This window comes from Saccopteryx leptura, chromosome 1, assembly GCF_036850995.1.
Source record: "Saccopteryx leptura isolate mSacLep1 chromosome 1, mSacLep1_pri_phased_curated, whole genome shotgun sequence".
In the NCBI taxonomy this organism is placed as follows: domain Eukaryota; kingdom Metazoa; phylum Chordata; class Mammalia; order Chiroptera; family Emballonuridae; genus Saccopteryx; species Saccopteryx leptura.
This window is the reverse complement of record NC_089503.1, coordinates 149,433,001-149,452,442: the sequence shown is the minus strand read 5'-3', so window position 1 is coordinate 149,452,442 and position 19,442 is coordinate 149,433,001. Positions and strand designations below refer to the sequence as shown.

Below are 19,442 nucleotides of genomic sequence, written 5' to 3'. Positions count from 1 at the left end.
GTACGCTGGGCTGATGCTCTACCACTGGGCCACACATAGGTCTTGAAATAAACTGGTTTAACTTTATTTTGTCTAATGATTCCTAAACAGCAGAATTATAAGCTGTATAGTATTTTATAGAACATTATTTTCACCAGAGTTGTTTCTTTTGTCTAGAAAATGCTCTTTCAACAGTCACCAGCTAGCTCCATACATGCCAGTTCTGTTCCTTCTCCTCACACAGGTAGCATGTCGTCTGTAGATCTTTCCAGGGTCCCCCTTGAAAAAATCAAGAACAAAGATCACTCCGTCCTTGAAACTATTGATGATGTATTGAAATACTTCTGTCACAGCTGAGATGGCATTGTATTTTCTGTGTGTGCTAAGACTAAGCTCCTGGGGATAGAGGGGTGGGGGGGTGGAGATCTGCCTTACTTATCTTTCATTTCTTTACCCCACTTTGTATTTACTTCTGTTGCCTGGGCCAGAACTTACACATACATATAGTAGGCGTGCCAAGGTTCATGGAACGGAGTGGTTTTCTAGCATGAAAAGCACAGAGAAGCAAGCTCCGTTTGTTGGGAAGTCAGTCTTCCTCATTCTGAGCATCCCAGTGGACATGCCTGTCCACCAGCTAGAAGGAAGGACTGCAGAGACAGGACTAGCTGTTCTGCAGGGTTTGAAAGGAGCCATTCTAGCACAGGCTGTGAGAGGGCTTTGTGCTCCAGCTCAGCACTGTCCCCTCTTCTTCATTAATTCGGAAGCATTAAAAACAATCCAAGGGTTTTCATTAACCTAGAAGAAGCTCAGAATGTCACATTTTTAACTTGAAACCAGTTTTCATGAACTCTTGGGGGGGGGGGGATGGACAGTAGCAGACCACTCTGCCATTCATTTGTGTTGTTCACTTGATCCCTTAGATTCTAAGAAGACTCAGACTGAACTGTCAGATCTCATTAAAGATAATTGTCTTAGTGCAAATGTAGCCGCACCCATTGGAGAAGGTTCCAAAGAAAAACAGACATCAGAGCCTCTGTCTAACACTTGGTATCTTTCTGATGAAAACCAAAATGGTAAAGGAGCAGTTATCTGTCCCCTGATACCTGCTCTGTACCATGAGCTCTGTGGGTACTCTTGGGTGGAGGGCAGACACATTGCCTTGTTCATGTGGTGCACGGAGTCCTGATCCCCTTCTCTGATGTGGTGTAGAAGCTCCTACATTTATGCGTCTGTGGTCTTAGACTTTCCAGCCCTAGATTTGTCAAGTAGCATGGAAGGGGAATTCTTGAAGGAAATATACAGTTAGACAAATACTGTAAAAAAAAAAAAATAGCATCCTTTTCCTTGCTTCATCTGATCTGTGTTCAACAGTTAAGAAAGAGGCTGCTCACATGTCCCATTCCCTCCCCCCCCCAAGGTTTCTAAAAGATCTTGTTAAGTATCAAAGACACAACAAAGGAAGGGATAAACAATGGAATTTTTAGCACTATCAAAAGAATACAAGCCGGCCCTGGCCGGTTGGCTCAGTGGTAGAGCGTTGGCCTGGCGTGCAGAAGTCCCGGGTTCGATTCCCGGCCAGGGCACGCAGGAGAAGCGCCCATCTGCTTCTCCACCCCTCCCCCTCTCCTTTCTCTCTGTCTCTCTCTTCCCCTCCCGCAGCGAGGCTCCTTTGGAGCAAAGATGGCCCGGGCACTGGGGATGATGGCTCCTTGGCCTCTGCTCCAGGCTCTAGAGTGGCTCTGGTCGTGACAGAGCAACGCCCCAGAGGGGCAGAGCATCGCCCCCTGGTGGCCGTGCCGGGTGGATCCTGGTCAGGCGCATGCGGGAGTCTGTCTGACTGTCTATCCCGTTTCCAGCTTCAGAAAAATAAAAAAATAAAAATAAAAAAAAGAATACAAGCCTACAAAATCCAAATATTTGAATCCTTCCTGGGCTTTTGTTGGAGAGAAATAGGACCATATTGGTCTTATACTCCCTGTGTAAACATTGGTTCCTTAAACTTGGTAGAACTTCCAAGTTTATGGCTGAGGGGAAAAGAATAATGTGAATCTTTCTCCCTGGGAAGACGTAGAACAACAGTAGTATTTGGAGTACTGATGCAAAGGTGATTGTTTTCACCCTGGCCGGATAGCTCAGTTGATTAGAACATCATCCTGATAGGCAGAGGTTGCTAGTTTGATTCCTAGTCAGGGCACATATGGAAACGGATCAGTGTTTCTGTCTCTCTCCCTTCCTCTCTCAATTAAATTAAAAAAAAAAAAAAGTGCTTGCTTTCATGAGTAAGAAAACTATTTCTAAGAAGGATTGAGTTCAAGTAGTCAGCATTCCAGGGACAGCTGGTGACTTTCAGTCCATTGGTTTTGTCTTTCAGTGTTTTTCTGTCACTACAATTGTCACAAATTTTGTGACAGGATGAATTATGCAAAATAATGAAACCCGTTTCTGCCCATGTGGACTGTTTTTTACAACTTTCACTTGTCTACATAAATATCACCATAGAACTTTTTAGTTCATCACTTATGACATGGCAGCGAATGTCATAGAACTTGAGCCTTAGATCCTTAGGGTTCTGACCACATTGGTTTTGCTTCAGTTGGTGTTTTCACGCCCACAGAGAGGCTGCTCGCCTGAAGAGCTAGCTGTCTGCCCTTGCCTTCTCTGGTTGGTCTCCTGGACTGCTTTTTAAAAAAATAATATTTTCATATTGCAAATTGCTAATCTTCTGGAATTTTCACTTCCTTACTAACCAAACTTGATTTTTCTGATTTTCTCTAGTTTTCTTTAAAATATCTGTCAATGTAGTCACTGCCAATGGTCTCTGCATCACTTTACGCCCCTGGCCCAATCTGGCTGTGTATTTGAGCTGTCTTCTCAATTATATCCTCCTTCTGCTGAGCTTGAACTTCTCTTGCAGTGTGACATTTTCCTGACCCGTCACTTACACACTTGTCAATATGTCCGGTCGTTATTTTACAGCTCTCCTGGCTTGATCAAGTGTGTGTAATTGGTTTCATTCTTATGTAAATTGGTTGGTCTTTTTTTTTTATATAAATAAATTTTTATTTTAATGGGGTGACATCAATAAATCAGGGTACATATATTCAAAGAAAACATTTCCAGGTTATCTTGTCATTTAGTTTTGTTGCATACCCATCACCCAAAGAGAGATTGTCCTCCGTCACCCTCTATCCAGTTTTCTTTGTACCCCTCCCCCTCCCCTTCCCCCTCTCCCCCCTTCCCTCTCCCCACCCCCCGTAACCACCACACTCCTGTCCATGTCTCTTAGTCTCGCTTTTATGTCCCACCAATGTATGGACTCCTGCAGTTCTTGTTTTTTTCTGATTCGCTTATTTCACTCCGCATAATGTTATCAAGGTTCCACCATTCTGCTGTAAGTGATCCGATGTCATCGTTTCTTCTAGCTGAATAGTATACCATGGTGTATATGTGCCCCATCTTCTTTATCCAGTCTTCTATTTTTTTTTTACAGTACTAAAAGCCTTTAAGCAAACTCTTGGCCAATACAGCAAGAATCCATAAAAGAGTAGTGTCCTTAACCTGTTCACCAAGTCCAAATTGGCCCCATCACCATGCCAAATCCCTGAAAAATGCAACCCAACCACAGTTCAGTCTGTTAGGAGCTGTCACAGGGAGCAGGAGTCCAGGAAAAGTCCACACAGGAAAAGTCCGCATGGCACTGGAATTGTTGTCACCATTCTATATTTTGCAGCTCATGTCCAAGTCCCAATGACTGCTGCTTCTAGCTGGTAATGATTCAGGTAGATTGGAAAAGCCATTTGCAGCATGCGTGGATATGGAGCTTCTGTTCTCCTCTGCCTGGAGAATTGAGACCAGGTTGCTTTTCCCTGGAGCTCTGCAACAGTCTCTGTGTGGCTTCTTCAGCATTCCTTGGTTGAAGAGTCCTCTTAGTTTAGACCAAAGTTGGTTTTTCCAGGTGATAGTTCATAAAATTAGTTTGTAATCCACTTTGGTTCTGGGAGGTAGATGTTGGTACGTCCGCCTACTCCAGCGCCATCTTGTCTCTCTTGGTTGGTCTTTATATTCATCTCTTGGCACAATGAGAAGACAAAATGATTCTTTTTTCAGGTTTGTATAGAACACCTCAGTTCCACTATTGCGTGATATCATCAGTAATACATATTAAACTCATTTGTTTGTGGCACGCTAATAATTTGAATGTGTGGCTTTTATTGGAATCTACCAGCTAATTTTCTGATATGGAGACATACCGGGATTGGCTAGGTTTCTGAGAGGTAGAGACATACCAGGATTGGCTGGGTCTGGGGGCGGAGACGCACCGGGATTGGCTGGGTTTGGTGGTGGCGACACACTGGCATGGGCTAGGTTTCTGAGGGGGTAGATGCACAGGGATTGGCCAGATTTCTAAGGGGCGGGTTTCTGAGGCTCAGAGACACACAGGGGATTGGCTAGGTTTCTGAGGTGGAGCTGCACCAGGATTGGCTGGGTTTCTGGGAGTGGAGACACTGGGATTGGCTAAGTTTCTGAGGGGGGTAGATGCACAGGGATTGGCCAGGTTTTTAAGGGGTGGCTTTCTGAGGGGCAGAGCCACACCGGGATTGGCCAGGTTGCTGAGATACAGGGACCTGCTGGGACTTGCTGAGTCTCTGCCATGTTGCTCTGTATTTCTCTGTGACTGAGCAGTAGCTAATAGGTGGATTGAGAGAATCGCATAGGTCTGTCGGAAAGTTCTGTCCGTTTTTGGAATAAAACAAAATATAAATTTTTCTTACCATTAGTAAACTTTATTAAATAATATAATTGCCATTATTATTGATTTCTTGCCAGCATGAGGGCAATTTGTATATACCATTTTTGAAAAATGTTTTATCTTTTTTTTTTTTTTTTTTAAATAAATTTTTATTGATGTTAATGGGATGACATTAATAATTCAGGGTACATATATTCAAAGAAAACATGTCTAGGTTATTTTGTCATTAAATTATGTTGCATACCCCTCACCCAGAGTCAGATTGTCCTCCGTCATCCTCTGTCTAGTTTTCTCTGTGCCCCTCCCCCTCCCCCTAACTCTCTCCCTCCCTCCCTCCTGCGTCCTCCCTCCCCCCATCCCTGGTAACCACCACTCTCTTATCCATGTCTCTTAGTCTCGTTTTTATGTTCCACCAATGTATGGAATCATGTAGTTCTTGTTTTTTTCTGATTTACTTATTTCACTCCGTATAATGTTATCAAGATCCCACCATTTTGCTGTAAATGATCTGATGTCATCATTTCTTATGGCTGAGTAGTATTCCATAGTGTATATGTGCCACATCTTCTTTATCCAGTCTTCTATTGAAGGGCTTTTTGGTTGTTTCCATGTCTTCGCCACTGTGAACAGTGCTGCAATGAACATGGGGCTACATGTGTCTTTACGTATCAATGATTCTGAGGTTTTGGGGTATATACCCAGTAGAGGGATTGCTGGGTCATAAGATAGTTCTATTTGCAGTTTTTTGAGGAACCACCATACTTTCCTCCATAATGGTTGTACTATACATTCCCACCAACAGTGTATGAGGGTTCCTTTTTCTCCACAGCCTCTCCAACATTTGCTATTGCCCGTCTTGTTGATAATAGCTAATCTAACAGGGATGAGATGGTATCTCATTGTAGTTTTGATTTGCATTTCTCTAATAACTAATGAAGCTGAGCATCTTTTCATATATCTGTTGGCCAGAAAAATGTTTTATCTTTTGATGCGAAAAATTGAACCAGTGCTTGTTTGATATCTTCTTCATTTTTGAATCTTTTGCCCTTCAAAAAATTTTGTAAGGACAAAAACAAGTGATAGTCGGAGGGTGCTAAGTCCGGGGACTATGGTGGCTGCAACAGACATGTTTCTGTAGCATTTCTTTCTTGTTGAAATTCGTAAAAATTACAGTGGCGTAAATGAACTTTATCAGTAGCCATGGGTACACTATCGCTTCACACATAAGACTAACGTGAATCAACTTTGTTTTAGTTAATTTGCTACATCAGTATGTATACATTAAGTGATAAAAATAGAGAGGCACACATGCGCCAAATAAATATGTGCTTACGTGTCGAAACTTGTGATAGAAACGGACAGAACTTTCCAGTAGACCTTATAAATCTTTTTCTTGGTTTAGTTGCAGCCAAGCCCCAGGAAACAGCCCTGTGGGTTGGTTGACATTTACTCCTGTGTAAGCACATCCCCCTGAAAGTATAGCCTTGCGGCTTCACCTTGGTGTCACTAACTTTGCCGTCTATTGTCGTCCATGTGAACGTCTGTGTGTTAACAAAATTGACTTTTCCTGCAGCACAGTTTTTAATCACATTCATAACTCCTTCAAATATTTGTGATCAAGAAAGGTGCCTTTTAATAATAAAATAGTCTCAAGTAGACTTAAACAGAAACACGATTCATAAAAGAAAACCACCTAGAACCTTTTTTTCTTTCTTCAGTTCATACTGTATGCTTTATTTATCACATCAATGTCATAGTTGGTAGTTATCAATTTTAGGTATACTTAAAAATTTATCAATGGTGTCTGAATTTATAGCACACTGAGTCATAATTACCAGTGTAATATCAGTATCTGTAGAAGAGCAGTTGCTTTACATGTACATTCTAGCATACATATAACAGCTTATAGAATTGTGCAGAAAGTATACTTTGTTTTTGAGATACTTGTCTTCTCTAAGGGGCAATTGTGAGGCATATGGTTCACTCCATACACTAGTAATTAACTGTAAAAAAAAATTCTATATAGAGTTACTCCATTTAAGAATGGTTTGATACTTTCCGGTAACCCTCTCTGCCTTCTATGACCTTCCTGTTGTTGTAGCTACACAAGGATTGTCCAGCCAGTATTTTACAAATTAGTAATTTAGAAGTAGGAAAAGCTTTTGAATATTCTTCCTGTTTTCTTTGAAATTCTTGATACGTCCCAAAGAGACATGTGAGGTACGGGTTAAGTGGGCTGTGTGTCCATTGTATGTGCTGAGTCTAGCGCTGGCCCCATGTCATTCCCCAGATCTCTGTTGATTTGAAGGGACACCAGCCTCTCTCCCAGTCAGCAGCGGTTTGTCAAGCCCACAGCTTCTGGCGCCCTGGTTTTGTTCAGAGCTACAGAAAATGCCGCAGAAGCCCTTCCCTGGAGACCTTGAGCTTGTCTGGGCTGGCCTAGGCCAGCTCATGAGTGAGCCTTTGCAGTGTGATTGCCCATCATATTCTCTAGGTTTAAGTTTGGTTCATTTCATGTGTACTCTTCATAGTTCTAGACCTTTTTCTCTATTTCAGAATCCTGTCATTTTTGCCAGACAGTAATTTTTTTTTTTTTTTTTGTATTTTTCTGAAGCTGGAAACAGGGAGGCAGTCAGACAGACTCCAGCATGCACCCTACTGGGATCCACCCAACACGCCCACCAGGGGGCGATGCTCTGCCCATCCAGGGCGTTGCTTTGTCGTGACCAGAGCCACTCCAGCGCCTGGGGCAGAGGCCAAGGAGCCATCCCCAGCGCCCGGGCCATTTTTGCTCCAATGGAGCCTCGGCTGCGGGAGGGGAAGAGAGAGACAGAGAGGAAGGAGAGGGGGAGGGGTGGAGAAGCTCTCCTGTGTGCCCTGGCCGGGAATCAAACCCAGGACTTCCGCACACCAGGCCAATGCTCTATCACTGAGCCAACCGGCCAGGGCCTAGACAGTAATTTTAATGTTCACACTCGAGTGGGATGATATTTTAATAGAAACTGATCCGTGATGTCAGATAAATTGATTTTTAGTATGTACATGACAATTTAGAATTATTTGTAAATGAGTTCGTCAGAATTGCTAAGGTGATATTAAACTGCTTTAAATGTTGATAAAAAGTTTTATTATTGTCTTCATTTTTTGACCTCTGAATGAGTTAACCCTTTAAGTACTTAACCAGCCTGTGAGCTTTCCGAGGGTGAAATCCTGTGCCTGTTTCCCTCAAAGGATTAAACAGGAAGGTTTATACAGAATACTCAAAATAATCCCCCATAAAGATGTCTGATACTCAGCATGGTATTATAAAGTGACTACAGTGGCCATACCCCCATATTTAGACATGAACAGAACTTCTCTGTGCTAAAGACAAGATACCTGTTATTCTGCCTGGGGTGGAGGGGGGGGAAGTTCTTCACTTCTCACTGTAAATAAACAGGAGGTGTACCATCTTCAGTTCTCAGGGTCAGATGTTACTGAGCATAACCCGGGATAAAGTCCACTGTTTCTTGTGTCAAGTTCCATATGTGATAAATGTTGCATTCCAAGAAAACGAAATTGTTGCCTTTACTGATCGTTTTATCTAATCCTCCTCGCTCTGAAACGGGAAAAGGCAAAAGTTACTACCCATGACAGCACAACTCTGGAGAAATCATCTTAAGGGAGAAAAAGAGCTGTTTCAGTATGGGGATACATGTTTTGGCCTCAGATGTAAGTCATCGAATTTTAGTGCTTGCAAGGAATGATTTTCCTCTTGCCCTGCAGGAAACTAGATGGGAACCCTTCACATGTGAGTGCACATCTTACATTTTTCACATCTAGACTTTTACCCACTTGGATACATAATAACCTCCTTGTCATTTTGTTATCTAGTGAGATGGTACATTCCCATCAGGGGACGTGACTGGGATGGCCTTGTTGGGACCGTTGGCCCAGTGCCCTATCACATGAGGAATTGTTGGCCTCTGTGGTCACTTACCGAAGTCATTCTTTCATTTGCCTTTTACCTGGAAACTTAAATTTTAAGGATCCCACCGTGGGCTTGCTCTGTTTTGGAAGAGGTCTTCCCCGGATTTTAGTATGTGGATTCTCACCTCTGTGAAAACTTCACAAGGAGGCCTCAGTTGGTGGCGCTGTTGTGTTTGTCCTAAGCTGTGCTGTGTGATTGCCAGGGTCCCATGAGGTCCCTTGGACACTGGAGGAATTGCGTCTCATTTGTAAGGTTCGCCATATCTGAACCGTGTGGACATGTTTCTGTATCCTGGATCAAACCACATTCACTTCCAGGAAGGTTTACTGTGATCATTATAGCCTCTGTCACTCCTGACAGGCGAAGTGCTTGACTAATGAATGGTGTGAACGTGTGTCTTTAACTCTCCTAGTCTGAGAGTCACCATTGTAGAAACTGTTTCAGCTTTCTGTGTTCTCATCAGGATGTGCCAGCACGGATGTCTGACGGTGATGTAAAAACAGACTCGGATTTGACAGTGACCTGCCATACCATTGACACCAGGTGCTGCCACTGACCAGCTGTGCCCCCAGCCATGTCACCTGGCCACTCTGAGCTCAGGTGGTGCCCGTTTGGTAGGGCAGCTGGCAGAGGGCACTGGCACGTGACACCCAGCTGTTACAAACGTAGGATGTGTCTGTGGCATTGTCCCCATCACTAGCTGTTAACTAACAAAATATCCACACGCTAAAGAGGAACCATTGAAGAAAAGCACAAGTCATGGCACCTTGGCGGGGCTCTGCTTCTGGGTGTTTCTTGGCCATCCCATGTTGCCAGGGCAGTGAGCGGGATTGGTGTGAGCCCGGCTCCCGGAGGCTGCAGGAGCAGCACATCAGGGTTTGTTTCAGAGCGAAGAGTGGGACCCAGGGCGGGACTCCGCAGCGGGCCCTCGTAGCGTTCTGGGACGGCAGCTCTCAGGTGCCTCCCTCCATTTCCTACTGCGTCTCCTCAGGCTCGTTCTCCCTCTCTCCCTCAGCTCTGCCTCCTTGCTCCTCCTTCCTGCTTTGCTCTCTCTCTCTCCTTGCTGCCATTTTTCCTACTGTAGGGATGCCATCTGAGCAGCTCACATTCAGACTCCCAGGGAGAACAGGTGTGGATGGTGCGGTTCCAGCCGGTCCAGAGGGCCTTTGGAACCAGGCACATTGCTGCCACCTGTGGACTGTGGAGGGGAGGTGGTCGTGGTGGCACAGGCCCTCTGGTGCCATGTGGTGCCTTGTGGGGCCCATCCGGGACCTGAGGCCCTGGTGACGGGAAAGTGAGGAAGGTGTCAGAACTTTCCCTGGAAGAGCTCCTGGCATGATGAGGGACGCAGACACTTGAACAAACGCTCCACAGACTGCTGAGTTAGAGTTGGTACCACCACTCGGGAGGGGTCAGGGTCAGGGTCACTGAAACATCTTGTATGTAGCAGGTAAATTCTATCAGACTAGAAAGAGGCGAGAACTTGGAAAACCTAACCTGGGGAGAAAAGTTCTGAGTCAATCACAAATTCATTCTGAGGGATGTTTAGAAACCAAAAAACAGCAAGAAACACCGTGTTTCCTAAATAAACAGGAAAGGAAGAAAAATAAAGCTTAATCTGTAACAATGTTTAAATTTCTCATCTTTATCTGGCTGAAATTGTATTTGTTTATTTTTGAAGTCCTCAAAGTATTCCCAAAATACACATGTTCATTTTGCTGAAAAGTCGAATACAAAAGCTATTATTTTAGTTAAGATAACAAGTATGGTTCTGGATAATGGATAGGGCAAGAATAATGTTCCCAAATGTCCACGTTGCCCCCAACACGTGTGAGAGGCCCTCTGATCGTCCTTGATTTTACATCTCCACTTAGATGAGTGCGTGTGTGTGTTTGAAGAGGTACTTTCTGCCATAGGTGTTACATTAATTGGGTAAAATGACGGTCACTGCTCTGTGTACGCGCACATGCAGCTGGTAAAAATAACAGCCCTCTCTGTATCTGATCTGTGAAGACTGTCAGCATTATAACAAAACAATAAAAGTGTATAAGGAAAGATTTTTATTGTTCCCATTTTGATTTCTATTTCCGAGACAAATGAAACTGAGTAGGTATGATTTCCCCCCCTCCTCCCCAACAGGTAGAATAGGATTTACAGTGTATTTCATAGAATCTAAGATCCCGTTGGCTGTAAGTTGTACCATTATTGTATATACTATGAAGAAAGGTGATAAACTGTGCCCATTAAATTATAACATTTGATTGTCAGAGGCATTCCAATTTCAGAGATACTAAAATGTGAAAAAAATACACATTTTGAATTTTTTTTTTTTTTTTGACAGAGACAGAGAGTGGGACAGATAGGGACAGACAGGAAGGGAGAGAGATGAGAAGCATCAGTTCTTCCTTGCGGCTCCTTAGTTGTTCATTGATTGCTTTCTCATATGTACCTTGACCGTGGGCCTTCAGCAGACCGAGTGACCCCTTGCTCGAGCCAGCAACCTTGGGTTCAAGCCGGTGAGGTTTGCTCAAACCAGATGAGCCCGCGCTCAAGCTGGCAACCTCGGGGTTTTGAACTGGGTCCTTGGCATCCCAGTCCAACGCTCTATCCACTGCGCCACTGCCTGGTCAGGCTGTAGAATTATTATTATTATTATTTTGTATTTTTTGTATTTTTCTGAAGTTGGAAATGGGGAGGCAGTCAGACAGACTCCCGCATGCACCCAACCGGGATCCACTCGGCATGCCCACCAGGGGGCGATGCTCTGCCCATCTGGTGCGTTGCTCTGTTGCAACCAGAACCATTCTAGCGCCTGAGGCAGAGGCCATAGAGCCATCCTCAGCGCCCAAGCCAACTTTGCTCCAATGGAGCCTTGGCTGCGGGAAGGGGAGAGAGACAGAGATGAAGGAGAGGGGGAGAGGTGGAGAAGCAGATGGACGTTTCTCCTGTGTGCCCAAGCTGGGAATCAAACCCGGGACCCCTGCACACCAGGCCACACTCTACCACTGAGCCAACCGGCCAGGGCCTAGAATTATTTATATGTAATTATTACTTATGAAGACATTAAGAAGGGCACTTTGGTTTATATTTGCATATTAATTTAGGAACAAAAATTGTTCTGAGTTGCATCTAAATGACAAATGTAGTCTTAGTTAAATGAGACTATAAAAAGATCAAATAGGAGCAGTCATTGAATTTTAAAACTAGAAAGGTGCTTAGGACTGCCAGAAATGTTAATAAATAATCATTTATTTAATATATTATATGTTTTAACACCTGTTACAAGCCAGACTCTGTTAGATGTTGGGTCTGCCATGATCCAGCATCAACTGGCACCTGCCCCCTGGGCTGATGGTTGGGTGGGGCTTGAAGGTTGCAATGAGCCCTTCAAAGGAAATGTGCAGGGATGGGACCCGGGCTCCTGACTGAGGTGGGTCCCAGGGAGCTGAAGAAAAGCTCATGTTAGACATCAACAAGGTGAGAAGTAGACAGGTGAGAAGCAGCTGGTGCCCAAGCCCAAGTAGGAGGAGCATTTTTAGGAGTGAGCCAAGACTAGAAGTAGCAGGTATCACTGGCCATGTTAACCATGTTGGATTTTAGTCTTAAATCCAGGGGAGCCGCCGAGGGATTAAGTGGGGGGTGGGGGGAGCCAGAGTGTACCCTGAAGCCTGTTGGAAAGGAGTGAGGCTCACCTGCGTTCAGACCAGGTAAGTTGGCAGCTTGACTTGGGGTGGGGGGGTCTGTGAATGGGTATGCATTGTCTTAAAGATAATTTGACATTAGCATCCGAAGTCTTAGTTAATGTACCAAAAAGTATACATTTTGACCCAGCCGTTTCCATTTCAGAGCATTTATGCTAAGGAAGTCATCTTAGGTGGGTGCACAGTGGAGCTGCTGGTGTGTTCATCCCCCGTGACTTGTATTTTGAAATTGGTTCAAAGGATTATGTTATTTCCGACACTGGGCGAGGAAGAGGCCACATCACCCGGGAAAGTGTGTTTAGACCAGGAGTGTCCCAGGTGCCGGGTGGGCACCAAGGGAGAGACGGAGCACAGGACAGACCTAGGGGAGATAACAGGCCGATCCGGGACAGGGGCTTCTGGTATGAACGTGGATGTACCTTCCGAGAACAGCCTGGGAACCCTGCCCACAGCCCCTGTTACTGAGGGGCAGTGCTTTCCAAACCAGAGTTGGGAGTGACTCTTGGGTCTGCTGTCAGCTCCTGAATTTGGTCACCTATAAATCTGAGTTTTCTTGGGTATGCGTTGGCAGAGCAGGATGAATTTTGGGGCAAACATCCTTCCCTCTCTCCCCACCCCTTCCCCTCTCTTATACCCCCCCTACCCCTGGCATTATATTTTATGATATAATTAGAGCAAGATAAGCAGCCAAACACTTCTAAGTAAATCAGAGAATCAATCTCTTCTTCCTCCCTCCTCCTTTCTTCCGTTTGTGTACCTGTGTGGCGGGGACATTCTGCATGGTCTTCACACCCGTGTACAGCTGTCAGATGTCATGAGCTCTCTGAGTTTCCTGAAGCTCTCTGGCCAGCCTCTGGCACAGCAGCTGCCCGGTTACTGATGTTTCAGTAACAGCGGCGGGCCGCTTCCTTCCGAGTACATGTTAAGTCTTAAGTTGACGTTGCTGCTGGTTCTCTGAAGATGCCGACACTCTATACTTAGGACAAGCTGGAAAATTCCCAGAGGAGTTTGAATTTGACTCAGTAAACTTGTGGTTCGTTATCGTCTCTGGTACTTCCTTTTCATATCTGTGTGGAAAAACCACTGTTCTGTGTAGCTTTATAAAACTTCCAAAATAGTTACTGAAGTTAGCATACTTTTAAAAAAGCTGTTACTTCCTCCAGACTGCAGTTACTTTGTTTCTCAAGAACCAGGTTTTAAAAGTCCCACATGTATACTGTGGTCTATTTGTGGAGCCCCCCAAATACTTAGTTGTCCCCAAATACTTAGTTGTGGGTCACTGTCCTGAGAATGCAGTGTAATCATTCAGGATCTGAAAAAAATAATGTGGGGGCCACAGAAGATGTACTTATTAGGTTTCACCTGTGACTTTACATACATATTTATGTAGTTTATTTCAGAACACGAGTACATATCCCAGACTCGGTCTGTGTTGAACTGAGTTACTGGACATTCTGGGATAGAAGGGCAGTAAAATACCCTCATCTGCAAATACTCTTCCATCACACATGTGGGAATATGGGAGAGCTGTCCTTAGAAACAGCACCGTCTTCATGAACATGTGTGCTGCCTCTGTGCCGTACATCCCGGGACCCATGGTCACCACCCACGGGCAGGGCTGTGTCAGGGACCTAGTCGCCTGCGTCTTCTAAACCAGGAGTCAGGAACCTATGGCTTGCAAGCCAGATGTGGCTCTTTTTAATGGCTGCATCTGGCTCACAGACAAATCTTTAATAAAAAAGAAAAAAGTTAAAAATAGGCTCTGGCCTGTTGGCTCAGTGGTGAGCGTCGGCCTGGCGTGTAGGAGTCCCGGGTTTGATTCCCGGCCCTGGCACATAGGAGAAGCGCCCATCTGCTTCTCCACCCCTTCCCCTCTCCTTCATCTCTGTCTCTCTCTTCCCCTCCTGCAGCCAAGGTTCCATTGGAGCAAAGTTGGCCCGGGCTCTGAGAATGGCTTTGTGGCCTCTGCCTCAGGCACTAGAATGGTTCTGGTTGCAACAGAACGATGCCCCAGATGGGCAGAGCATCGCCCCCTGGTGGGCGTACTGGATGGATCTCAGTTGGGCGCATGCGGGAGCTGTCTGACTACCTCCCCGTTTCCAACTTCAGAAAAATGCAAAAAAAGAGAAAATATAAAGCACTCTCATGTATTACAAGCCATTCATTTCCTACCGCTCATGTTCATGGTTTCGGGTGGCTGGAGCCAATCACAGCTGTACTCCAGGACAACACCAAATTTTTTTTTTTTCATCTTTTCTGAAGCTGGAAACGGGGAGAGACAGTCAGACAGACTCCCGCATGCGCCCGACCGGGATCCACCCGGCACGCCCACCATGGGGCGACGCTCTGCCCACCAGGGGGCGATGCTCTACCCATCCTGGGTGTCACCATGTTGCGACCAGAGCCACTCTAGCGCCTGAGGCAGAGGCCACAGAGCCATCCCCAGCGCCCGGGCCATCTTTGCTCCAATGGAGCCTCGGCTGCGGGAGGGGAAGAGAGAGACAGAGAGGAAGGGGGGGGGGGTGGAGAAGCAAATGGATGCTTCTCCTATGTGCCCTGGCCAGGAATCGAACCCGGGTCCCCCGCACGCCAGGCCGACGCTCTACCGCTGAGCCAACCGGCCAGGGCCCCGACAACACCAAATTTTTATTGGATAATGTATAACGTACACAGGTCGTGGTATGGCTCTCACGGAATTACATTTTAAAATATGTGGCGTTCATGGCTCTCTCAGCCAAAAAGGTTCCTGACCCCTGTTCTAAACAGAACCTTCCTCCGTGAGGACGTAACACTTGGCCATCAGACCACACTCGGCACCCTCGCTTCATGTGTGTGGTCCCCGTGACAGTCTTTCTCCTCACGACATTGGGAGTGTTCAACAGTTCATCTCTGTCCTTACGTGTCCATTGAAAGTGTAATGTATCATTCTACTTGTCCTCGCAAATTATTTCTCATCTGTAAAGTCCCTCTCATATCTGCCCCCTTGCAGCCGCGAGATGGAGAGCAAAGACACCCTCAAGGGGCTGCACAAGATGGACGACCGCCCCGAGGAGCGGGTGATCCGGGAGAAGCTGAAGGCCACCTGCATGCCGGCCTGGCGGCACGAGTGGCTGGAACGCAGGAGCCGCCGGGGCCCCGTGGTGAGTGGCCCGCCGGAGGGCGGAGCGGGGCGGGCAAGTGTGTCTGCAGCTCTTGGGAGCTCTGTGCCCCTCTCCGGTGTGGATGCCGGGGTCTGACTGGCCACATGGGAGGAAAGGCTGGCCCTGTGCTCACTGGGCACCTGGCAGTGTGGTGGCCAGTGGCAGCCTGGCCCTGCAGGGCCGGAACACGTGAGGCCACACTGCCCTCTGCTGTCTGCCTCTGCAATCCTTTCGCTGGAGCGTTGCCCTGTCCCTCAACAGCCTGGAGAAGAAAAATTGTTTTTCAAACATTGTGTTGATGCTGTATCTCTAAGGTGTAGGATATTTGAATCTTAATTCCAAAGATATTTCAGGAAGTCAGAAAAAGATTAGATAAACTAATGGCTTTGAGATCAAGTTTAAAAGATGCCCCGGGTTTGGGGGAAGCAACCAAATCCTGGGTTAGGGAAGGAAATGCACGCCATCCTTCGCCACGGTTTTCCATTTTGAAGCAGCAGCCAATCACGACCTGGCAGTGGAGGGTCAGTCCTTCAGTTTGTAAACCACTGAGCCCCAGTGAAGCCCAGCACGGCCGTGGGCAGTGAAATGGGCTGTACCTGCCCATCAGATCTATTCCATTCTCATAGAGGGGGGGGGCAGGTGGGGACAGTGACCCAGGGCCAGTCCATGCCGTGCCGCATGCTGATCCTTCTCAACAGGGATGACCCTTTAGATTTGGGCTGTGTGTGTGTGTGTGTGTGTGTGTGTGTGTGTGTGTGTGTCAGGGTGAGGGGAAGGGGATATAGTCATAAAAGTTACTGAGCAAACCATTCAGTTGGTGTTTGAAACCCCTCGACTATATCCCTGCCAAATGATCGTCTAGCCCGGTATCCATCCCATATGGCTGGTCACGTCCAAACATGAATAAAAGTACAAGTGAGTTCCTCAGTCACGCTAGCCGCATTTCAGACACTCATCAGCCCTGGTGGCTAGTGGCCCCTGTCACTGGGCGGTGCGGTTTGAGAGCATTCCTGTCCTCTCAGAAAGTTCTGGTAGACGTCTAGCGCCAACCAGCCTCTTTCTTCAGTCTCCCAGAACCCTCAGCTTCTAGACCCCCCTCACGGTCGTGCCCTCGGTCTTGCCCGTTCTCCCCGCCACCTGTACCCTGGGGACCTGGCTCAGAAGAAGGCCCGTTCCTTTCTGCGCCAACTTGTTCAACTGCCACGTTGCCCACGAGTCCTCCCCTGTCCAGCTAAGCAGCTGCGTTTCTTCCCTCTGCTCCTCGGATGAGGTTCTGGGCTGAGACTCCTCCCCACCTCGGTGATCACAGCAGAGGATGAAAACAGACGAATCGGGGACTTACCTTAGGAAGGAGAACGTGCAGTTGAAACATTTCATAGAAAGAAGGTGGCGGATTTCTGCCCATGTGATACAGAGAAGTTGGAGCAATCATAGCCGTGTCTAAAGTTTGGACCGGAGCTCCATGACCTGGTGGAGAGTCTGGGTCTTTTGAGATATCATAGCAGAAATCACAGCTTTTTAAAAAGAAGCCATCCATGTGTCCTTATTGCATATGAACTGAAACCATCCAGTCACCTAAGACCAGATTTTGGTTTTTCTTAGTGTTCCCTTCCCAGCAAATTCTGCATGCAGGACGGTGGTGAGGAGGGTGCCTATTACACCCGTTCCATCTCCTCATTTTCAGATTTTTTTACTGTCCCTAAGAAGTTTATAGTCTACTGGGGAAATCTGATTTCATTTGCTTTTATGTTCTATGTGAGTTATATCAAATCCTTCTTAAAATATAAGAGAGGTATAAATATCTCCAGCTTGTACACAGTAACCATAGTGTGAGGTATGAACTGTCACAACAGTTTGTGGCTGTGCCCAGTGTGTGTGTGATAGGGGACAGACAGACAGCACTGACTTAGCAAAAGGAAGAATCTCAGGGACGTTCCGGGGAGGTTGGGGTGTGAGCCTTAAAGAGGGGCACGTTTTCACCGGGCAGAGACATGTTGTCTGGGGGGTAGGGGTGCAGGCTCAGGCGACTGCATGGTCAGAGCCCAGGAGTAGGATGGCTGGGGCATGTCTGGGCACACGACTGGCCTGTGGGATGGAGGAGAGGGAGTCAGGCCATATCTGCTAAGCTAGGACTTCACCAGGGCCACAGAGGTGGCTAGACCCCCGGGTCGCAGCGGGACTGGGTCTGAAATCCTGTGCTATAAACACAGCAGATTTCTTGTAAACCAGATTTCCGTGTCTGAGAGTGACCTTTAAGCTTCTAGCTTATTATAAGGTCTACCGGAAAGTTCTGTCCGTTTTGGGAATAAAACAAAATACAAATTTTTCTTCCCGTCAATAAACCTTATTAAATAATATAATTGCCATTATTATTAGTGATTTCATGCCAGTGTGAGGGCAATTTGTATATCCCATTTTTGAAAAATGTTTTATCTTTTGATGCGAAAAATTGAACCAGTGCTTATTTGATATCTTCTTCATTTTTGAATCTTTTGCCCTTCAAAAAATTTTGTAAGGACAAAAACAAGTGATAGTCGGAGGGTGCTAAGTCCGGGGAATATGGTGGATGCGACAGACATGCTTCTGTAGCATTTCTTCCTTGTTGAAATTTGTAAAAATTATAGTGGCGTAAATGAACTTTATCAGTAGCCATGGGTACACTATCGCTTCACACATAAGACTAACGTGATCAACTGTGTTTTAGTTAATTTGCTACATCAGTATGTATACATTAAGTAATAAAAATAGAGAGGCACACATGCGCCAAATAAACATGTGCTTACGTGTCAAAACTTGTGATAGAAACGGATAGAACTTTCCGGTAGACCTTATATTTTGGTGTTTCTGCAAAAACATGTCTAAACTATCAATTGTAATATAAAATGTTGCCCCCAAACTAGCAAGAATGGTTTCCTATTAATCAATCAGACAACTTGATCACTTCAGGTTATGCTCAATATTGTTTTCGACTCCTGCCTTTCCAGTGTAAATGAAAAAGGAAACTCCTGCTCCAATCTGGTTGAATAAATTGTAGAAGTGATAAGTGCTTATTTTTCATATTTGTTTAATAACCTTTGTCAGTTTTGAATGGTAAGTGACTTGTGACATTTAATAATAACCCCAAATTACAAAAAGTATGTATAACAACATTTTAACTGCTGAAAAAGCCTGAGTGACCGAAATCTGTGTGGGTAAGACAGTCTTACATCTATGCCTTAAAGGAATATTAAATAGAGGTTGGTAACGTCTGTTAAATTTGTATAATATTTGTATAATATCACCTAATAAAACCCACTGAGCTTATTTCTTAAGTCTATTATGTTCAGATAGGCTTATTTTCTTATACTTTTAAGTAATCAAATGTTGGGTTTTCATTTAGGTGGTAAAACCAATCCCGATTAAAGCAGATGGATCTGAAGTCAACACCTTGGCAGCTGAGTCACAAGGCGAGGGCCAGACGAGCCCTGCGTCGCCAGCGCCCAGAGGCCGCCGCAGCCCCTCACCCGGCTCCCCGTCCGGACGCACGGTGAAATCGGAGTCCCCAGGAGTGAGGAGGAAGAGAGTTTCCCCGGTGCCTGTAAGTTAGCGTTTTAGCAGATAGGTTTAGTGTCTGTAATTTTCAGACTCATCTGTATCACAGAGAAGCCTGCCTAACCACCTGTCAGAGCAGCGATGCTCAAAGTGCGGTCTGCAGACCCGCGGTTGGGGGACAGGGCAAGTCTGGGATGGGACCCTTTCTGTGGCTCCATCAGAACAAATTTTGTAATAAATGGAGATAACACTCGCCTCTTGCTGTGTTGAGGCTCCCATTGGTTTGGGGGAGGCTGCATGGTCATCCACCAGAGGTAAACTGAGGCCACGGAAACCCCGCTGTCCCGCCCTCCTCGGTGTTGGGCAGACCT

At 45.9% G+C, this 19,442-nt stretch overlaps 1 protein-coding gene across 1 annotated transcript in view; it reads left to right on the top strand.

The window, feature by feature from the left end:
• MAP3K1 (mitogen-activated protein kinase kinase kinase 1) overlaps nt 1-19,442 on the top strand; it is an 82,584-nt gene that overhangs the window by 27,364 nt on the left and 35,778 nt on the right. Inside the window, exons 2-3 of the mRNA XM_066377618.1 lie at nt 15,390-15,540; nt 18,920-19,117. Of these exons, the coding sequence (XP_066233715.1) occupies nt 15,390-15,540; nt 18,920-19,117 (349 nt within the window). The remainder of the gene's footprint in view (nt 1-15,389; nt 15,541-18,919; nt 19,118-19,442) is intronic.